Below are 19,674 nucleotides of genomic sequence, written 5' to 3' on the forward strand. Positions count from 1 at the left end.
CAGGATTGTGGGGATTTCAGGTGAAGGGGGACACATTTTCCAAGTAGCCAGGATTTTCGGTCCCCTCATAGGAAAGTCAACAACTTTGCGCCCATTCGCGATTTTCAACTTATCGGTGCCAGGTTCTTTTGCTGGGGAAATCGTATTGCCACCCGTGAAAGGCCACCTCAAGCATGATGAGGCAGTCATTTGAGAATTTGATGGGTAGACGCCCAAGGGACCAGAGAAGACAGGTGGGCTTGAAGAGGACCGACTCACATCGGCATAACGTTAATGGTTTCAAGGTCGAGGTGCTTTAATTATGGGTTAATGACCTGCCCGAGGTGTATATGGCCTGGTCATTTGCTATAACCACCTCATAAAATCACCGAGTGAGCCAGGGTGCCTGGTAAACCCGAATAAGCCAATCACCCGAATAAGCCAATCACCCCCGAAGGAAAAATGTAATATCCAAATAACCTTTGACCTAACCAAGATGGCGAAAAGCGGACGTGAAGAAAGAACCTCCTCGGTAGATCTAGGATTTGTCGAAGAAACGGAGAGCTGGAGGTTGTTGAGTCGGTTCTTCCCGAGTAAAGTAGGCGGGAAGCCGGCCTGGCTGGACCTGAAGTCCGTCCCGACGGCGAGCGAGCTTGCCTGCGGCGTCTGCGGCAAGCCCACCGTCTTCTTACTCCAGGTGTACTCCCCTCGGACGGAGCAGACGACGTGCTTCCACCGGACGGTGTTCGTCTTCTGCTGCAGGACCGCCGCCTGCCACGCCAGGAACAGCGGCGCCTGCTTCCGCGTCTTCCGCAGCCAGCTGCCGCGACTGAACGACTTCTACGGCTTCGAGCCACCGGACGAAGACACGCCTCCCGCTGAAGATGAAGTGTGGCAGGCGGAGAAGGTAGGCCAAGAACCCTAACCCTAACCCTTATGTAACCAGGTTTAGAAGGTCAGGGGTCAGCCCTGATCGAGGCCCCGGATGTTGAAGTTAGTTGCGTTGCGTTGGGGCAAGTTCAAGCAAGTTGTTACAGTTCAGTTTAGTTTAGAGCGTGCACGCTTAGCGATAGTTAGGTTCGAGTTCGACAACATAATCCATCACGAAGTTCCACCTTCTGTAGAGCCCACGGATACGAGGTAAGGACGATCAATACCTTGTTACATTGGTGTCAGAAGTGAACAGAAGAAGTTGGAACGCGCGTCGGACAAAGAACAAAGAAACTCAAAATGGCGGCGACACGTGCAGAGATCAAACTCGCCAAGTTCTCAGGCCGTAACCTAAATTTCGGCTCGTGGTATAGGCAGTTTGCTCGCCTGGCCAGATTGCAACAATGGAAAGTAGAAAGTTACCCAATGTACCTCATGCTACATTTGGAGGGTCCGGCTCTAGAGTACGCCGAGAGTTTGGGTGACAAGTTGACAAATGACGTGGAAAATTTGCACACGGTGTTATCAGACAGGTTTGGGGCCGGGGAAAGGAAGCAAACCTCGCTCGACGAGCTACTGCACTTCCACAGGAAGGTCGGAGAGACACTACTCGACTATGAAATGCGACTGAGGTCATTGTTGCAGTACGGGCACCCCAAAACAGATGTAGCGGAGAGGGAGAAGATGGGGGTCAATTATTTCATTACCGGTCTGCAGCCCTCTAGGCTGGCAGAGAGGTTGGGCGACATTTTCCCTCGGCCGAATAACCTGAGAGACATCCGCCGTGCCGCAGCACAGCTGGAGGGTACGGAGAGCACTACGGTGCACATGGTCGCTAGCACTAGCAGGGAGGAGGAGCTAGAAGAAAGGGTGGCCCGGCTGGAGAGCCGAGTAGAGGGCATGGCGGGTTGCCTGACCCGAATTGAAGACGCAGTAACGAAGAGCGACGCCGGAGTTCGTACCCCAAGCAACCCGGGAAATGACAACAACAACAACGGAAACAAGGCTGGTGGTAGAGACTACATCTGTTTCAACTGTGGTGGCCGTGCGCACATGGCAAGGAACTGCCCCAGCCCGAAGAAGTCGTCAAACTAGGGGGCGCTGGGGTGGGGGGTGACACACTAGCGCATATTAAGGAGTCACCCCAGAACAGTAAGTTGAATGATTCTTCTGATTGTGACAACGATAATGAGGATTTTGAAGACAATGATCATGAAGATTATGAAGCCAGGGAAATCAAGCAACTGTTATATTTAAATCTGGACATGTGGAATCAAAATTTGAATGCATTGGTAGATTCAGGTGCGGGGCCATCTTGTGTTGATAGCTCAGTTTGGGAAAAGGGTGGTAAAGTGCCCTTAAAGAATTGCTGGCAGAGTTTCGTAGCAGCGGGAGGTGGTGTACTTAAAGTGCTCGGTTCCGTGGAGGTGAGGATAAGGGTGCATGGTGCGGAGATCAAGAGGAAGGTCTATGTCGTTCACGGCTTGCAGGAGAGATGTATCCTGGGAATGGACTTTATGAGGTCAGTCAGAGCCGTAGTTGACACCGTAGGAGAGACCATCTCTGTCCGAGGCAGACCATGCCCCTTGCAAGTCATGTCCATTCGCCCCAATGTCTGCAGGGTGAGTTTAGCGGAAGATGTTACCCTCCCGGGACGTCATGAAGTCGTCGTACCTGGATGCATACAAGATGCAAACCCTGGATGGGGAGGTTTTCTGTCTGCTGTGTTCGAACCCAACAGTTTGGAAGGGAAAGACAAAGTCGTGTGTGCCAGAACCGTGGTGACGCCGACCGAGGGGTCCGTACCAGTAAGGCTGGTCAACACGTCGCCAGAGCCAGTGACATTACGGCGTGGTTCCAAGGTCGGACAGCTGACTCCTATGGATGGAGGGGAGGCTGAGGAAGTTGTACTGCCGCCAGCGGGCAAAGGTAGAACCAAGAGACGCACAAGGGCACAGCAAGTGTTGACGCTGAGGGGTCTGGCCACCAAGAGTTCTACTCCAGAGGCAGGAGAGGTGGATCGCATCCTGTCAGACCTTGGTCTGGACAGGAAGGACTTGAGCACAGACCAGCGGCGGCGTGTGTATAGGACAGTTGATCGATTTCAACATGTGTTCTCACGTGGACCGCTGGACTTGGGAAGAACTGACAAGGTCAAACACAAGATTGACACCGGTAGTGCCAGGCCAGTGAAACTTGCACCTAGACGGTACTCACCCCACCAGCGAGAAGAGATGACGCGCTGCCTCCAGGGCATGCGAGAGATAGGCATCATCAGGGAGTCACATTCTCCCTGGGGAGCTCCTGTAGTCTTGGTAAAGAAACCTGATGGGTCAACCCGATTCTGTGTGGACTACAGAAAGCTCAATGACTGTACACTGAAGGATGCATATCCCCTACCTAGGATAGACGACGCCCTGGACGCTTTGGGTGGAGCAAAATTCTTCAGTACCCTTGATCTGGTGAGCGGTTACCACCAAGTAGAAGTAGAGGAAAGTAGCAAAGAGAAGACAGCGTTCACTACACCTCTAGGATTGTGGGAGTTCAACACCCTTCCCATGGGCCTTTGCAACTCTCCCGCGACATTTGAACGGCTTATGGACTTAGTCTTGGCTGGACTCTGCTGGTCCTCCTGTCTTGTGTACCTCGATGATATTATAGTCTTTGGCCGTACGTTTGAAGAGCATTGGGATCGACTTGAGGCTGTCTTGCAGCGCCTACAAGATGCAGGGCTGAAGGTCAAGACTACCAAGTGTCAACTGCTGAGAGAGAAGGTGTCTTTCCTGGGACATGTAGTGAGTGAACAGGGGGTAGAGACAGAACCAAAGAAAGTAGAGGCCGTCAAAACCTGGCCGATCCCAAGTAACAGGGGAGAGCTCCGATCGTTCTTGGGCTTTTGCTCTTACTACAGGAGGTTTGTGAGAAACTTTTCAGGTATCGCGGCACCGCTATACCAGCTGGCCAACGACCGAGAGGGGAACTTTGAGTTCGGAGAGGAGGAAAAGGAGGTTTTCAGGCAGTTACAAAGAGAACTCACCACAGCCCCGGTCCTAGCCTTCCCCGATTTTCACAAGAGATTCATCTTAGACACAGATGCGTCAGATCGGGGACTGGGAGCTGTACTGTCTCAAGAAGTCAACGGTTGTGAACACCCTATAGCCTACCACAGTCGTACGCTGAGCAAAGCTGAACGGAAGTATTGCACCACCAGGAAAGAGCTGCTTGCTCTCGTTAACTCTGTATGGCATTTCAGACACTATTTGTTAGGTTGCAAGTTTACTGTTCGTACCGACCACCACGCCCTAAAATGGCTGATGACATTTAAGGAGCCTGAGAATCAAGTAGCACGTTGGCTGGAGACGTTAGCGTCATTCTCATTCACGGTTCAGCACAGAGCTGGGAAGAAGCATGGCAATGCTGACGGATTGTCTAGGATCCCATGCAGACAGTGCGGCCTAGAGGATGCACCGACTGATGGCGTGATGTCAGTCCAGGTTGCTTCAGACCCCCCTGAGTTACTTGTACCTTTTGCAGCCGGTCAGGATATCAAGCAACAGCAGGCCGACGATCCTGAGATAAGCCCAGTGCTGTTAGCGTTGGAGAGCAGAGACGAGACTGAACAACCCGCCCCACTCGGGAAGGAAGGCTTGCGCTATTGGAACGACCGAGGGAGGATGGAGGTCAAGGAGGGGGTGTTGTACCGGAGATTGTATGCTGATAACACAGATACTTCCTATCGGCTCCAGCTCGTCGTCCCAAAGACTCTGAGGGAACAGGTGCTCAGGGAATGCCACGGAGGTATTCTGAGTGGGCACCTAGGCGTGGATAAAACCCTTCTAAGAATGCGAGAACGGTTCTTTTGGTACGGGATGGCTACCGATGTCGAGCTACATGTGAAGGGATGTTCAGAGTGTGCCAAGAGGAAGACAGGGTCCCGGCGAAGAAGGGCACCATTAGTTCCCACATCCCCAGGATTCCGGTGGGAGAGGGTGGCCATGGACTTTATGGGACCCTTCCCAGAGACCCCGAAGGGAAATAAACACATCTTGGTAATCTCTGATTATATGACGAAATGGGTGGAAGCTGTAGCGTTACCAGATCAAAAGGCGACGACCGTGGTGCGAGCATTGATTGATACATGGATCACCAGGTTCGGGGTGCCCTACCAGCTGCACAGTGACCAAGGGAGAGACTTTGATTCACAGATTGTCCACACATTATGCCAGGAGCTGGGAATTAAGAAGACGAGAACTACGGCATATCACCCAGAGGGTGATGGCATGGTCGAGCGATTTAATAGGACGGTCTGTCAGATTCTTACCATGTATGTGAATGACTCTCACACTGACTGGGATGCCCGCCTTCAGTCAGCCTTGTTCGCCTACCGTACCAGTGTCCACTCCAGCACAGACTACACTCCATTCTTTCTCACCTATGGTGAGGAAGCAAGGGTACCAGCCGACGTCATGTGGCCTGTGGACAGGCCAGAGCCAGCTGGAGGGATAGACGTTCAGGCACAGGGAGTGAGAGAAGAATTGGATATGGCTTACAGAAGAGCTAGACAGAACATGGAAACGGCCCACAGGCGCCAAAAGGATGTGTATGACAGAAAATGCCACGGAGGAGGCTTCTCCGTGGGGGACCAAGTTTGGCTGTCTATTCCAGCCGTCCCGAGAGGATTGAGCAAGAAGTTCTTCCCAAAATGGAAAGGACCCTACAGAGTGGTGACACGGATGTCAGATGTTACCTATAGAGTCCAGCGAGTGGGAGGACGACAGAGGGTCGTAGTGCACTTCAACAGGCTCAAGGAGTACCATGTGCAAGAGCCGGAAGAGGAAACTGGAGCGAGAGCAGAAGATTCTTTGACAGATGAGCTACCTGCCGAGGAGACTCCAGCTGAGGATTCAGACGCAGAGTCGCTGCAGGATTGGGTGCAGTGTGACTCCTGTGACAGCTGGAGAAGGATAACAGCACATGAAGCTGCTGAGATAGATCCAGACGGAGAGTGGTACTGCTCAATGAACGAAGACCAGAGTCAAAATGTGTGTGACGCTCTAGCACCCACTACAACCCGCTCCCGACGCCGGGGGAGACCCCCGGATAGATTGGGATTCTAAGACACGAGGACGTGTCTTCATAGGAGGGAGGACAGTGTAACCAGGTTTAGAAGGTCAGGGGTCAGCCCTGATCGAGGCCCCGGATGTTGAAGTTAGTTGCGTTGCGTTGGGGCAAGTTCAAGCAAGTTGTTACAGTTCAGTTTAGTTTAGAGCGTGCACGCTTAGCGATAGTTAGGTTCGAGTTCGACAACATAATCCATCACGAAGTTCCACCTTCTGTAGAGCCCACGGATACGAGGTAAGGACGATCAATACCTTGTTACACTTACCTCCTTTCCCCGACCCAAACGCATACCCTGTATAAGCCGTGGCGACGAGAAGAAGCCGAAACTATGAATTAGAGTAGTTATAGAGCCATTGTTTTAGATTAGTATAATAGAAGTCGTCAGTGTCATTGTAACAGGCGTCATATTAGCGTAGGACGGCCCGAGGTCACGGGTTGGGGAGCACGTGACACGGGCGCGTCCTAACGTCGGCATGACCACGCCCCGCCGCGCTCGCGAAGCCCCGCCTCCAGAAAATGTGATAAAAGTAGCTGAACACCGCCTTGAAAGGAGCAATCATGTAGTCAGACATAGAGTAAGTACTGGAGAGAACATCAGTGTCCCGTTTCAAGACCGGCTTAGGTTAGTATCACCACGATCAACTCAACTTCTGTACAGGTATCCGTATCTTATGTTATTACGTTCATATTACATTGTATTCCTTGTATGTTATCGACAGCAGTATCTTGAATAAAGTATCACATCAAACTGTAACCGAACCCGAGTCTTGGCAATATTTGGTGAGAGCTTCGTGTGGTGAGAGCACATAGTATAGTTATATACACGTCTTAGTGTGGTGAGAGCACATCGTAACGTAAGTGTAATAGACCAGATCCTACCCAAAAAGACCATCTGTCACATGGTTCCCAAACACCGAGGTACAGTATTGCTCTGTGATATTCAGTTTACTGCTGCCGATTCCGCTTGTTGATTTGTTACTGTTAACTTGTGTTTTCGAGTTTTCCGACATTGCTTTTCGACTTGTACATGTGATTCTTGTCCCTCGTGTGTGTGTGTTGTTGCACCAATCCCTCGCGCGGAGCAAATTCCGACAGTTTCTACCGATCCGTCCCGTTTAAAATTCTCCGCTACATGCCCCGGTTGATTTCATCCGACATAAGCATAAACTTGAGCTTCGTCACGTTTCGCTGTGCCAATTTGTATCAATTTATATCGTGTGGCTTTTGTTTGTCCCGGTAAACCCGCCGTCCGTGTTGAACCTGTACGTTGCAAACTTATTGCCGCAAACAACTCTGTTTTGCCGATTTTGTGTTGTTTGATTTTTTGTGCTCGCTAGCGTGGCATTTAGGTAGCGGTTTTCATAAATTCCGACCCCCAGCCAAATTCACTAATTAGCACTTACTCTTTGGCTCGCTCTGCGGCGCCATTGAATTTCATGAATGTAAATTTTTCTCCTAGTTCGCAACATCTTGTCTCGCCGGCACATCTTTTGTCCGTTCTTGGCGCCTACATGCCAACCCCTCTGTTGATCGTCACCGCCAAATTTCCATTTTATTCACACTTCCCTGGCAACTCAGAGGTGCTATTTTTCCTATGCCGCAAAGCCCCGTTTTCTCTGTTGTTGCCGATACCTCCGGGGAGGTAATTGTCACATTTAAATTTCGTCGCACTGTCTTCGAGCCGACTTTGCTGTGTTCAATTTCGCACTAACCCTTTGATGGTTCCGCATTGTCACGCATCACGATCCCCCGAACCTTTCCATGACCAAATTTTCCGTCGTTTTACTCAAGTTTAATATAACTATGCACATGTTCGTTCTTGGTACTTTTGTTTGCATTTGTGGCTAAATCAAAACGTTCTTGCTGTTATTGATTTGGCAGATTGCTTTGTGGGTTATTTGATTTGTTGCAGAGTTGTCTCATGTCTCAGTACTATGTAGGTTGACTTGTTTTGAGATTTCGTTCTTTTCGCTTGTCTTATTGGATGAAATGTGGTTTTAAACGTTCTTGACAAGCTTACGCGTAGAATATGTTTTTCTGTTTGTTTCTAACGCAGCAACCTGCTCACTCAAATTTGTTGTCGAATTCGGAGGTTTCTAGCGTTTAATTTCCTCGGTTATAAATTGTTATGTCGTTGTGAACTGTGATTCTCCTGTTAAAAAATCGCGAAATCGATCCGGAGTAGCTGTTATATATGCTTGTTGTTTCTTCGTGACCAGTCATCGTTGTTATTGCCAGTTGATATTATGTCTTGTGGTTTTGGTGGACAAAAAGTTTTCCACGAGTCCGAAGCTCTATATGGTTCGAGTAACTCGTTGACTCCTGGTAATTATCTCGGTCAGTCTTGCCCAGTGTATGAATAGTCATAATCTCCTGACGTGTTCTTGTTTTGTTGTCGTTTTGTTTGGATGTGGCTCTTTTCTCCGGTGCTAGTTGTGTTTCTTGGCTGTTCTATGATATTAGTGTTGGTAACAGTCGCAAAGTTGTAACTTGCTCATGTGAATCTGTTCTAGGGTTTGTGTGGCGTCTCAAAGTGTAACTGCTGTCAAACGGTCCACCCACGTCTTCTCCTCTCTTGTATAAGTTAAGCTCCGCGGCATGGGACATTTTGGTTTCGGTTTGGAACAATTTGGTTTTGGTTTGGGGTGCCAGGCCTACGCGGACCAGGGCATGACAAGATATGCGCCTGCGGCCGGAGTAGGGGCACCCACTTGGTTTGTCCCAAAATGCCGCTCTCCAGGAGCAGAGGAGAGACTATATAGTGATTGGGTGGAAGCGTTTTGTCGAGTAGCGACAGCCTTGTAGCCACACTCCTAGAGCGATTTGTACTATTGTGCCAACGTTTTGTCCACAGCAAGAAACCCTCTACTCGGAGAAGGCCGACACCGAGAACAAGTCCGTGTTTTGTATGTCACCGACTAGGCCATTGGAAGTTACAGTGTCCTCTTAGAAATAGTCAAGGTAACAATAGAAATTCCCTCCCCAGGCAGCAGAGCCACGCCCAGTTGGCTGCCAACGATGATGATGACGCGGACTCGAGACCCGTAACCCCCCAAGGAAGCAATTCCGCGGGGCCCCCTTCCTCTTTTGTTCCAGGCCAACCCTCGACCCAAACTTTGCCCGAGCAGCACCGGGTATCTGTGGGGCGGCGGCGCCATCCACACTCACCGCCGTCTGCTCCTGGCCACGACCTGCCACCTATCTCGGCGCAGACGGAAACCATCCAGCCGCCTGATCCAGACCCGACACCTGTTCCAGACCCAACACCTGTTCCAGACTCGAAACCTGTTCCTGACCCGGCACCTGTTCCTGACCCGGCACCTGTTCCTGACACGGCACCTGTTCCTGACACGATACTTGCTCCACCGTCTTCTTGCACACCTGCGCCGACGACGTCAACCGTCCCGAAGTCACCGTTGCCTCAGCGACCCAGCCGACGTCGTCGACCACCACAACATATGAACAATTACATCTCTTTTATTGACAATGATTCTAGTAGTGACAGTGATACAGACCATGTCCACCCCAATGTATGCCGTGTCACCAATAACCTGGGTGTGGGGTTGACTAGTCAGTGCCATCCCTCGGATAGGTCGTGTCCCGGGGGGGAACCGTGCAATGTAGGTCCGCCTGCCCCTCCCTTGCAACCCTTAACTGACGACTCCCCGCCAAACAGTTGGAGTCCGATAACCCACCTTATGACAACCTTAGTTCGGGCCTTTGCTGGCCTAAAGAAACCTACCAAGATTGCAAAAGTCTAAAGGAGAGGAAACGTTTTACGTCCGTTCTTGAGGTCCCTCGTACACGTGGTAGGTCGGTTAGGGCGCCCCCACCTCTAGTGTACTACGTCAAACTAAATAGAAACGGGAAGTGCTTTGCCGGTGAGTTCCTCGCGGATGAGTTGCGGGAGACCAGCACTCTCTCCGTCAGGATCACTAATGTTGCGTTAGTAAGCCCCACAGCATGAGCAAGGTGTTATCGCTCCACAAGCACGGTTGAATTTCCCTACCTTGGCGTGTACCGCAGCTCCGCTGCCAGTCTGTTCTCGGGGTTGCCCTTCCTCCTATCACGCTCGTTCGATGGGGCTTCCGTACCCTTGTACCCACGGTTTGTTAAACATCCTCCTCTTCGACTTGGTTATAGTAATGTGTCTTCGATTTTGTTATGTGTTTAGCATGTCTTCGATTTTGTTATTGTTAAATATGTTCTGGCAGTTTGAGCCTTCCAGTTGTCATTCGGGGGTCTCCTAAAAAGTGATCCCACGAAGGCCGGACTCGTAGTTTTGTTAGGGTCAAATAACAAGGAGTTTAAGGTGGTGGGACCGCCTCGTTCTCTTCTCCGTTGGGGCCCGTTTTCCCTTCCGAACGTGTTGGCACTTTCTAGTCCCCTCCTCGTCCTGCAATCTAGGACCCGCTGCAAAACACAGCGGACTCCCGAGCAAAAACGCTCTATACCGGTTCGACCGGGTTTGACATGGTTTGTTCTGTTGTTAGAATCTTTGAATGATGTTGTACTTGGAACCTGCAGTGTTCACTTGAAATTATGAAATGTTATGCTTGGAACCTGCAGTGTTCACTTGAAATAATGTAATGTTATGCTTGGAACCTGCAGTGTTCACTTGGAATTTGGTCGACTTTGACTGTGCTGTGTTTTGATTGATTATTATTATTATGAACTTGATTGTGCTGTGTTTTGATTGATGATTATTATGAACTTGATTATGCTGTGTTTTGATTGATTGATTGTTATTATGAAAATGATTGTGCTGTGTATTGTTTATTGATTATTGTGGTCAATCATGTGTATCAGTGATTTGGGTCTTTATCTCGCTTATGTCATGTTGTATGCAAGTTAGTTAATGATGTATGCCATGGTCGGGATACTTTGTTTTATGATATGCTATGTTTTGTTATGCTGTTATTTGATGCCGATGTTACCCGACTTCTTGTAGGATGTATCATCCAGTCGCCATCGTTCTGTAGTTCGCTAGTTAAGTTTTTAATAACCTTTATTAAATAGTTAGTTAGCTTAGTTTTCTAAGGTTAAGTTGAATGATGCGGGAGCATCATTAAGCGTACCGGGGGGATGGTGTAACAGGCGTCATATTAGCGTAGGATGGCCCGAGGTCACGGGTTGGGGAGCACGTGACACGGGCGCGTCCTAACGTCAGCATGACCACGCCCCGCCGCGCTCGCGAAGCCCCGCCTCCAGAAAATGTGATAAAAGTAGCTGAACACCGCCTTGAAAGGAGCAATCATGTAGTCAGACATAGAGTAAGTACTGGAGAGAACATCAGTGTCCCGTTTCAAGACCGGCTTAGGTTAGTATCACCACGATCAACTCAACTTCTGTACAGGTATCCGTATCTTATGTTATTACGTTCATATTACATTGTATTCCTTGTATGTTATCGACAGCAGTATCTTGAATAAAGTATCACATCAAACTGTAACCGAACCCGAGTCTTGGCAATATTTGGTGAGAGCTTCGTGTGGTGAGAGCACATAGTATAGTTATATACACGTCTTAGTGTGGTGAGAGCACATCGTAACGTAAGAGTAATAGACCAGATCCTACCCAAAAAGACCATCTGTCACATCATCATATGTCGGTACACCATGTATTTTATGCCTGTACTTAAAAATAAGCCCGCGATAGGGCATGAATGTACAATAAGGTTATTATTATTATAGTTGTACGGGCTATATACAGGACAGTAAGTAAAAGTAAGCCCTGCAACAGTCGCCACGGCTACCCCTGTATGATGTGTTTGGGTATACTAACCAGTAACTGTATCTGCATCTGACATTTGCAACCGGTATATTAGAACTGTTTTTTGTTTGATGATTGGTTTATTTCATATCATTAAAAAGTATCACATTCACAGTTTCGCAGTGCATGCGACGTGTGCACTGAATTGAACTGGGACTACATTATACATTGTTAGCTTCATAAGATTATTCACAATTACCTTAACTTATATACAAGGTTTTCAGAACATTAAGATAGGTGTAGTGAAAATATTTTTTTATACAATACGATAATATATCCGGGTACATTGTATTAACAATATAGATGCATAAACAGGACATGTTTCTTTGTTTCTATTGCATACCCGGTAAACCGCCTGAAGGGGTATCTCACCAGGTTTATAAATTTGCACTGAACAGTACAAGATGCATATCTGGAGTCTGGACTGATTTATTTGGTCCACTCTCACCGGAAATGAACCCTACTAGTACTCTTTTTTATAAATGTGGTGGGTTCTTTTACATGCTTGAGGTGTGGCTCTCCTCAAAGACGGGATCTCCATTTAACGTCCTATCCAAGGGACGTCCCTAACCAAAGTGTTCACCGGAGTGAAGTGAGGAAATTGGTGTAAAGTGCCTTTCCCAAGGGCACTCCCGAGGTGCTAAGAATGTTAGCTTATATTTTTTGATGTGTATCGTTCTGTCTTTCATATAAAGGTTCTTCTTCTTCTTCTTCTTTGGCAGTCCAGTCTCTGAAGACTATCTGTGCACCTCTGGAGTTCTCTTGTGACTTCTGATGTGGCTTGAGAGTCCAGCTCTATCATCTCCAAAAAGGTTACAATCTATAATGATCACTGTTTGGTATGCCCCGCCCGCCCAGGTGTGGAACCTGTGCTGTGTGTGCGGCTGCGGGGGAGCGAAGGCCTGTGCCAGGTGCCACCAGGCGAGGTACTGCGGCAAGGCGCACCAGGTGTTGGACTGGAAGGCTGGACACAAGGTCGCGTGTGGGGGTAAGGCACTGTTAGATTTCTTATGAGGCACTGTTAGATTTCTTATGAGGCACTGTTAGATTTCTTATGAGGCACTGTTAGATTTCTTATGAGGCACTGTTAGATTTCTTATGAGGCACTGTTAGATTTCTTATGAGGCACTGTTAGATTTCTTATGAGGCACTGTTAGATTTCTTATGAGGCACTGTTAAGGGGCCCTCTCACTGACATGTAACTGGTTGCCGACGTTGGCAACTAGTTGCAAATGACAGACGCAAACTAGTTGCGCGCAGTTGCCTAGCACTCACACTGACGCGCAACGCATTTGCAAATGTAGCCCTTCTGAGCAGGGTATCGGAAACCGCAGTGTTGCTGCTGAATAAAAAACCAATGTAAAATTACTAAAACGCATAAAAAAGATCAGCAGTGATAAAAGGATGTTCACTAATGATACATGGTGTAACATGATCAACATATCATGAAATATAACCTTGACGTTAGACTACTTTTACAATGACAGAAATTACCAAATGGAACTGATACAAACTATATACTAGTGCCAGATTTCACTTTATTATGTGTTTTGTCTCATGTATGTGCAATGATATATGTTTATAGATGTTTATAGATTCATTAGAGCAAACAAACCTTGAAGCTGACTTATTACTTTTTACCAAATAGATGACACCTTTTTGGCGACTGATGGAGACCTATTGCCGTATTGGCAACTAATGGTTCTAAATTGGGAGCCAATATTGGCAACTAGCTCACAACTAGTTGGCAACTAGTTCGCGTCCAGTCACCACTTGCGTTTTTTTTTAACTGGCAAAAAAAATCGCCGTCGCAGGAGACGACTTGGCGTTCATTGGAAACCGCGTGGCAACTACTTGGCAACTGTGCGCAACTAGTTGGCGTCTGTCATTTGTAACTAGTTGCCAACTAGGCGCCAATGAGTTGCATGTCAGTGAGAGGGCCCCATTACTGTTAGATTTCTTATGAGGCATAGCGAGTTAATTGAATTTGTGGTCAGAACAAAAACTGTAGCACAAAAACTCATATTCGCAGTGTCAGGATTTCTCAGTGGAGGAGCACTCAAGGAAACCACAAAGATAATATATACCACCACAAACATTTCAGGATTGCAGTGCTTCAGTTTCAGTCAAGTTTCTTTAACTTGACCTACCGAAACAAATTTGATGTCATAATGTTCCATTACCACTGAGAAAACCATGAAACAGTTTCAGTCAGTTTTTTTTAATGGTGCTTGACTTACAGAAGAATGTTCTGTAACCTTCCTGTTCCCTACAGCTGAAGACTCAAGTCTCCCCACGTCCCATGTGCAGCTGCTGTTCCCTGAGTTTGACCTGGTGACTGAACCTGAGGAGTGGAGGGAGGAGGAGGAGGAGACGGAGGATGCAGGGAAGGATGAAGAGGAGAAGCTGAGGGAGTATGAGGAGTATATGAGGCAGCTTAGACATAATCAGGTAAGTTTGCATTGTAATTTAATGCTGAATCTATGTTTTTGATATTGTTGATTTATTTATGTTGTGTTGTGTTATGTTATGTTACTGTTGCAGTGTACATGTATAGTGTACACAATGACTATTGCTGTTATTGTTGTTAAATGTTCGACCCAGGACTACTTGAAAAGCAGGTCAAAATGAATGTAGCTTTCCTGGTTAAGCAAAATTAAGTGAAAGTGATCCCATACAATCGCATATTATGTCAGCTGCTCAACATCACTGCATGGGGACTTACTAATGTTTATCTGTCCAATGTCATGTACTTTGTTCTCTTCTTCCAGACTTATACTTTGGATTTACAGACAGGGTGTATCAAAATTGGGGAGGGGGGAACCAGTCGTTGCCAGAGCTCCCCAATGGGCTCTATGGATTAAGAATTACCTGGTAGCTTTGCATGTCAATCAATTTTCATGCTGTCCCAGTGTCTACTAGTATGAGGAAAAAAACAAACTATTATGGCAGTGTGCATGTGTAGGGAACACATGTGTGTATGTAATTACCAGGGAATCAAAGTGTCTTCTGGGTGTCCTCTGTAAAAAGAGGGTGTATAATTTCTTTATTTTCTTAGTATGGGGCATCCAAAAGATGCCCTCACACCTTTCTTCCCTCTGTAACTAGAAGCCACTGGTTCAATCCCTGCTGTGTCACTCACTTGACAAGCATGCTACCAGAAAGGGTCGCAGTCCTTAGGACGGGACGTTAAGCCGTGGTCCACTGTTCATTGTGCTTTTCGAAAAGAGCTAGGGGGAATTTCCCCGGTAAAATGAACCTGTAGAAAAAAAAATGTACGTCTGTCTTCCTCTTTGTCACGACCAGTGGAAGATTTGCTCGTCAGTGAGCTAAACTGGATCGTACTTTCCTTTTCCCCCAGGATCGTGGTGGAGGTGCAGGTCTGCAGGAGAGGGACCTGGAGGCCGCTGCCAGACAGGAGACGGAGGAGGACCAACAGTTCCGCGTCTTCAGGAGGAGGGTCAGGAAAGAGCCGGAACAGGTCAGGGTGACCTTGACCTTAAATGGTCATAAATATGAAATGTTTGTCTCAGAAAGAAATAATTCTTTCATGATATTTGTAATCCCTTGCTATTTCCTGGGGAAAGTTACTGTTTCAGGCAGACCTTCATAAAGAGCAGTTCAACTGATGAGAGAGTCACCCAGGTCAAATTGTCTTCATTTCTACATTGATGACAAAATCTCTGTATACAAATTATTGTGATGTCTAACTTTGTGTTCTCCCACATCTTAGGTGCTGAGGTACGACTTGGGCGGGGCCCCCCTGTGGGTATCCAGGCAACATGTCCCCGGTACCAAGGACATCCCGGACTGTCCATGTGGGGCACCTAGGCAGCTCGAGTTTCAGGTAAGCGAACAAACAGGATATTGGAGTTTTCTCTTTACACAGCCAGACGTTTCGGTGTCTGTCAGACACCTTCTTCAGAGCTTCTGACTGGAGTACTGCTTCTTGCCGCTATAAGTAGCCGATGAAGTTGGTGCTCTTGCGGCGAGAACACAATCCCAGTACTCCAGTCAGAAGTTCTGAAGAAGGTGTCTGACAGACACCAAAATGTCAGCAGGTAAGAAGTGACCGGTTGTGCAAAAAGAAAACTCCAACAATATCCTATGTTCTACACTTGTATCAACCTGATTAAATTGTTTTCAGAAGGGAACAAACAGTTTAACTAAAGGGAACATTACAACAAACCAACCCTGTCCCTGAATAAAGCCCTTGTCACACATTGATGATCTTCCCACGACTTTGCTCCCGACCGCTCCCCAAGTAAGGTCAGCATTGGGTTGGGAATAGCCTGGAATCCATCCTATTCTAGTTCCAGGTCACCTGACCAGTTGGATGGCTACTAGAAGTGCAGTTAAGTCACAACCTGGTTGTCATTTTAGTTAGATTGAGATTTATGTTTGCTTTTGATACTGATAGCAGGGAGGAGGGGCAGAGACAAGCCTCAGAAGGCTGGTATCCAGGCTAAGTTGGTGTAGTGCATACCCACTTTCCTTCCCCTGGTATACTACTATGGTATCACAAATACACACACACACACACACACACACACACACACACACACACACACACACACACACACACACACACACAGTATAATACTATGGTATCACAAATACACACACACACACACACACACACACACAAACAAACAAACAAACAAACACACACCAACACACACACTCAACTTAAGTACACTGTGTCTGTCTTTTGATGTATTGCTCATTGTGCCTCACTGTTGGTATCAGGTATCATGTGCTGGTCCTGTTCTTCCCACCTCAGGTGATGCCACAGCTTCTAAACTACCTACAGGTGGACAGCCTCAAGGACAGCATAGACTGGGGCACCTTAGCTGTCTACACGTGTGTGAACAGCTGTGACAAGGGAACAGCATACCACCCAGAGTTTCTATGGAAACAGGACTATTCTGAGACAGCATTGACTGGGGCACCTTAGCTGTCTACAAATACATGAACAGCTGTGACCAGGGAACAGCATACCTCCCAGAGTTTCTATGGAAACAGGACTATTCTGAGACGGCATTGACTGCCAGAGCATCTTAGCTGTCTACACATGTGTTAACTGCTGTGAACAGGGGACAGCATACTACAAGAAGTTTCTATGGAAACAGGACTATTCTGAGACAGCATTGACTGGGACTCCTTAGCTGTCTATACGTGTGTAAATAGCAGTAACCAGGGGACAGCATATCACCCAGAGTTTCTATGGAAACAGGACTATTCTGAGACAGCATTGACTGGGACGTCTTAACTGTTTACACATGTGTTAACTGCTGTGAACAGGGGACAGCATACCACCCAGAGTTTCTATGGAAACAGGACTATTCTGAGACAGCATTGACTGGGACCCCTTAGCTGTCTACACGTGTGTGAACAGCTGTGACAAAGGAACAGCATACCACCCAGAGTTTCTATGGAAACAGGACTATTCTGAGACAGCATTGACTGGGACGTCTTAACTGTTTACACATGTGTTAACTGCTGTGAACAGGGGACAGCATACCACCCAGAGTTTCTATGGAAACAGGACTATTCTGAGATAGCATTGACTGGGGCACCTGTTAGCTGTCTACATGTTTGTGAACAGCTGACCAAGGGATAGCATACCTCCCAGAGTTTCTATGGAAACAGGACTATTCTGAGACAGCATTGACTGGGGCACCGTAGCTGTCTACACATGTGTGAACTGCTATGACAAAAGGACAGCATACTGCATGAGTTTCTATGGACACGGCTACAGGACATGTACAGATGAAATTTAGTCAACTGATAGTCAAAATTTTTCTTGTTAAGATACTTGTATTCAGTTTTTAAAGAATCTAAACATCATATTGTATGAAATAGCATTGACATGTATATGCTTATTTTGCAATCTGCTTTACAATGTACATATATACATGCCTACTGGTACAATGTACTTCCCTTCCATGGTGTAACCAGTTTTCTTGCAGCTTTTCACTGTACGAATTACTGAGTATGTCTTCCTGTGATGGATTAGAAGAAGTGTTCATTTCTTTCAGTCCCAGCCAGTATCCAACAATGTGAAAGTACTATACAAAATTGATTTTTTCAAAGGCACAACAACCACAACAGCACCTCTAAATCTATTAACACTTAACATGCTTCAAATTTTCTTCAATTTCTATGGACACTAAACACATTTTTGCTCAATCAGTTTGTCCTTTAACGGCACGGTCACATTTTTTGCAGACCAAAGTATGATTTTGATGTGGTAGAATTTTCAAGCTGACAAGGTTCTAAGATGTTCGAAACGTCCAGTACTAGTAATGCCCTCATGACCAGCTTGCAGCCCTACGATGATCGTACGACACATATGACCATTTTGCCCCAAGTAGTTTATGCCCCAAATCCACAGCTCTAAAACAAGATGCATTCAATTTGATGATAGATACTCCAGCAAGCAGTGACTAAGTGGTGAATCACTTGCTGTATGCAGAACTGTTACAGTAATGCAAACTATTACTCCAAATATGAGTTTCTCAAAGGCACAACATCAACAACACATCTAAATCTATTTACACTTTACATGCTAAGTTGCTTCAATTCTTATGGACACAAACCATATGTAAAATCAGCTTGTGATATTGTCAGTCTGATTGATAGCTTAACAGCACAGTCAGTGGTAAATCACTTGCTGTATACATAATTGTTCCAGCAATGCAAACGATTTATACAACATCAACAACACATCTAAATCTGCTTTAACTTTACAATTACAAGCTAAGTTTCTTAATCTTATATGGAGACTAAGCATTTTTTTGCAAAATGCAAAATTATTTTGGGATAAAGTCAATTCGTCTATAGACACTTGAGCAAGTGATTATTAAGTGGTGAATCACACTGTTACAGTAATAAAAACTTTTCAGTTCTGTAAACATGTCACTCAAAATATAAACAGAGTGTGCTGATACATTACTAATGCTAATCAATGATAATGGAATTTTGACTATTTTATATTCTTCAAATAAGTAAAATCTCACAGTTACCATTCATGTAGGGTTTACTCCTACTTTCACAACCATGTAACAAGATGGTTTCAATACATCCATTCATAGCAATCACAAGTGTAACACCACTAACAGTGCTGTGGTACAAATACAGGTACTACAGCAGTATTCAATAGGTATATTTATGAACTGCTCTGGGAAGATTTAAATCAACATGCCTGTCTATAAAGTGCAATTGTTCTGAACTGATCTAGGAGGTTTTTAGTGACCATCTGTTCTGCATACATGTCCGACACTGAATTGCATCAGTACCAAACAGTTGGTCTCAGTTTCACCATATTTAGGTACAAGGAGCATAAAGATACAAATAAGCAAATTGGTTTATCCATACAGAAGTTATTTTTCATAGAAATGTGAATAAAATATGTATTGATTTGTGAACCTTTAAGAAGGGTGTTTGACCTTTAGGATGCCATTCAAGGTCATCATTTTTTATAGACATACATACTGACTTCTCAGACTGGGCATCAGTTGGGGAGGCTCGTCTCTAGGGGGTTCTTACTATTGCCTTGTTAGTGAATTGCCTTAGACCTGTATTTTTGGGTTGGGGCTGTTTTGTGTAAAGTCCACATTGTACAAGTGAGACTGCGAGATGGCTCACAGGCCATAAGCACGGGTGACGGTGGTGGGGGACTGGGGCAGGGAAGGATCATCTTTAGTGGACTTGATTTGATTTAATTCTTAGGTCCAGGGGCCTTTTTTGTTCAGCAGTTTTCCCTCTGCCTACACCTTTAGGTTTTGGGTTGGTTGTTGGTGTGAACAGAACATTTGGCTTTAAAACAGATAACCTTGTGTTATATGTGAGCTTTCTAACATCCAAGGA

General features: G+C 46.5%; 1 protein-coding gene across 1 annotated transcript; it reads left to right on the forward strand.

Moving 5' to 3' along the window:
* Window positions 1–475: 475 nt before the first annotated feature.
* On the forward strand, window positions 476–19,232 carry LOC136433967 (programmed cell death protein 2-like). The gene is made up of 6 exons (XM_066426597.1): window positions 476–886; window positions 12,661–12,790; window positions 14,078–14,253; window positions 15,164–15,283; window positions 15,536–15,649; window positions 16,586–19,232. The coding sequence occupies exons 1-6, from the start codon at window positions 476–478 to the stop codon at window positions 16,757–16,759; spliced, it is 1,125 nt and encodes a 374-aa protein (XP_066282694.1). The 3' UTR covers window positions 16,760–19,232.
* Window positions 19,233–19,674: the final 442 nt, after the last annotated feature.

Source organism: Branchiostoma lanceolatum, chromosome 4, assembly GCF_035083965.1.
Source record: "Branchiostoma lanceolatum isolate klBraLanc5 chromosome 4, klBraLanc5.hap2, whole genome shotgun sequence".
NCBI lineage: Eukaryota > Metazoa > Chordata > Leptocardii > Amphioxiformes > Branchiostomatidae > Branchiostoma > Branchiostoma lanceolatum.

Coding starts and splice junctions, on each gene's coding strand:
- LOC136433967 (XM_066426597.1), top strand. CDS start 476: ATGGCGAAAAGCGGACGTGAAGAAAGAACCTCCTCGGTAGATCTAGGA. Junction 15,284..15,535: donor TCAGGAAAGAGCCGGAACAG/GTCAGGGTGACC, acceptor CCCACATCTTAG/GTGCTGAGGTACGACTTGGG. Junction 15,650..16,585: donor CTAGGCAGCTCGAGTTTCAG/GTAAGCGAACAA, acceptor TTCCCACCTCAG/GTGATGCCACAGCTTCTAAA.